The sequence below is a fragment of the Palaemon carinicauda genome, chromosome 13 (assembly GCF_036898095.1).
Source record: "Palaemon carinicauda isolate YSFRI2023 chromosome 13, ASM3689809v2, whole genome shotgun sequence".
NCBI classification, from domain to species: Eukaryota; Metazoa; Arthropoda; class Malacostraca; order Decapoda; family Palaemonidae; genus Palaemon; species Palaemon carinicauda.
In genome coordinates this window covers 11,784,078-11,786,577 of record NC_090737.1, presented here as the reverse complement: position 1 = coordinate 11,786,577, position 2,500 = coordinate 11,784,078, and the positions used below count along the sequence as shown (strand labels likewise).

At 36.6% G+C, this 2,500-nt stretch overlaps 1 protein-coding gene across 1 annotated transcript in view; it reads right to left on the bottom strand.

The window, feature by feature from the left end:
- Positions 1–2,500, bottom strand: part of LOC137652174 (uncharacterized) — a 54,941-nt gene that overhangs the window by 47,419 nt on the left and 5,022 nt on the right. The window contains exon 2 of the mRNA XM_068385383.1: positions 551–772. Coding sequence (XP_068241484.1) covers positions 551–712 — 162 coding nt within the window. The 5' untranslated portion in view covers positions 713–772. The remainder of the gene's footprint in view (positions 1–550; positions 773–2,500) is intronic.

Genomic DNA, 2,500 nt, shown 5'->3' with positions numbered 1-2,500 from the left:
AAGAGACCACAGCCCCTTGTTTTTTCTTAATAGACTGTTCCTATGTACTCTTAATGATCCATAATTTCACAAGGAAGTAGATTAAATGTCATAGCATGGGCATAACCCAAAATAAGTTCCCCAAATTAATGTTTTTGTTCAACTAATTTCGTTTCAGGTGACGTCAGAAGCGTAGAAACAGCGAACAAAGTTCGGTATAGGTTTTATCGTATGATTACCGAAGTAACGAGAGCTCTGCTCGTTGGTGGATAGAGACTGGGGAGATGTCGTTACCTGACGTACGACGTTACGTTTCTCACCAATGCCAATGATATACCTTTCTTTTAATCCTTAACTTTCAAGTTAAAACATGGCAAAGTTATTAATCCTTTATTAAGCACAAGCCAATCGGCATCAATGACCATTTATGTTATGATGCCAAATAATTACCAATAATTCATTCCTAAAGCAAAGGTATTGAAAACACGCATTAAAAGCTTATACACTGAACACCAGAGAGATCACACGACATCGTACTTTTAAAACCTTTAATAAAAAGAACATCACTCACCACTGGATAATCTCCGTACGTGCTCTGATGGTTAAAGCAGTATAAGAAACTCTTGGGGTTGATGTCCGAGTGCAACTCGCCCATCCGGATCACGGGCGCTACAATTTGGGCGTCGCTCAGGATCTCGAGAATCTGGTCGCGAGCCATTTCTTCGCTATTCATGGAGGCTTGGTCTTCCCACGGGGTGTATTGGTTGACGACGGAGGCGAAGATGTTCTGAGCCTGGAAAGAGGGAAAGAAAATTGAAAGACCTGGGTGTTGCAGACAAACTTTGTTAGTGGGAAGAAAGAACAATTTGCATCATAGGACTACAAAGGGAAAGTTCTCAGCCCTGGGGTACACACGTTTTTGTTAAGGGAAAGAAAGGACAATTTGTATCATTGGACTACAAAGAAAGTTTTAAGTCCTGAGGTTGCACACAAAGTTATTGTCAATGGAAAATGTTAAGAAAAGATACTTTAAATTATTGGACTACAGAGAAAGTTCTAAGCCCTAGGTTGCACACGTTTTTGTCAAGGGAAAGAAAGGACAATTTGTATCATTGGACTACAAAGAAAGTTTTAAGTCCTGAGGTTGCACACAAAGTTATTGTCAATGGAAAATTTTAAGAAAAGATACTTTAAATTATTGGACTACGGAGGAAGTTCTAAGCCTGGGTTGCAGATAAGTTTTTGTCAATAGAAACAAAGGAAAATTTGTATCATTGGACTACAAAGAAAGTTCTAAGCGCTGGGGTTGCACACGTTTTTGTTACTGGAAATAAAAAAACACAATTTGTATCATTGTACTACAAAGAGAAAGTTCTAAGCCCTGGGTTGCAAACAAACTTTTAGTCAATGGAAAGAAAGGACAATTTGTATCATTGGACTACAAAGAAAGTTTTAAGTCCTGAGGTTGCACACAAAGTTATTGTCAATGGAAAATGTTAAGAAAAGATACTTTAAATTATTGGACTACAGAGAAAGTTCTAAGCCCTAGGTTGCACACGTTTTTGTCAAGGGAAAGAAAGGACAATTTGTATCATTGGACTACAAAGAAAGTTTTAAGTCCTGAGGTTGCACACAAAGTTATTGTCAATGGAAAATTTTAAGAAAAGATACTTTAAATTATTGGACTACGGAGGAAGTTCTAAGCCTGGGTTGCAGATAAGTTTTTGTCAATAGAAACAAAGGAAAATTTGTATCATTGGACTACAAAGAAAGTTCTAAGCGCTGGGGTTGCACACGTTTTTGTTACTGGAAATAAAAAAACACAATTTGTATCATTGTACTACAAAGAGAAAGTTCTAAGCCCTGGGTTGCAAACAAACTTTTAGTCAATGGAAAGAAAGGACAATTTGTATCATTGGACTACAAAGAAAGTTCTAAGCGCTAGGGTTGCACACGTGTTTGTTAATGGAAAGAAAGGACAATTTGTATCATTGGACTACAAAGAGAAAGTTATAAGCCCTGGGTTGTACACGAGTTTTTGTCAATGGAAAGAAAGGACAATTTGTATCATTGGACTACAAAGAGAAAGTTATAAGAACCGGGGGTTGCACACATGTTTTTGTCAATGGAAAGAAATGATACTTTATATCATTGTACTACAAAGAGAAAGTTCTTATATCATCGTACTACAAAGAGAAAGTTCTAAGACCTGGGGTTGCCCACTGAAAATTATTGCCAATGGAAAATGTTAAGCAAGGACACTTTAGATTATTGGACTAAAAAGAAAGTTCTAAGCCCTGGGACTGCACACTGAAAATCATTAATATTAAGAAAGGACACATTATATCATCGGACTACAAAGAGAAAGCTAAAGACCTGGGTTGCACACAAAGTTATTCTGAATGGAAAATATTTAGTACACCTTATAACACTGGACTACATAGAAAGTTCTAACGCAATCATGAAGTAATTTGGATCTTTAAAATAAAAATATATAAACAGGTCGACTAAAATGTTAAAT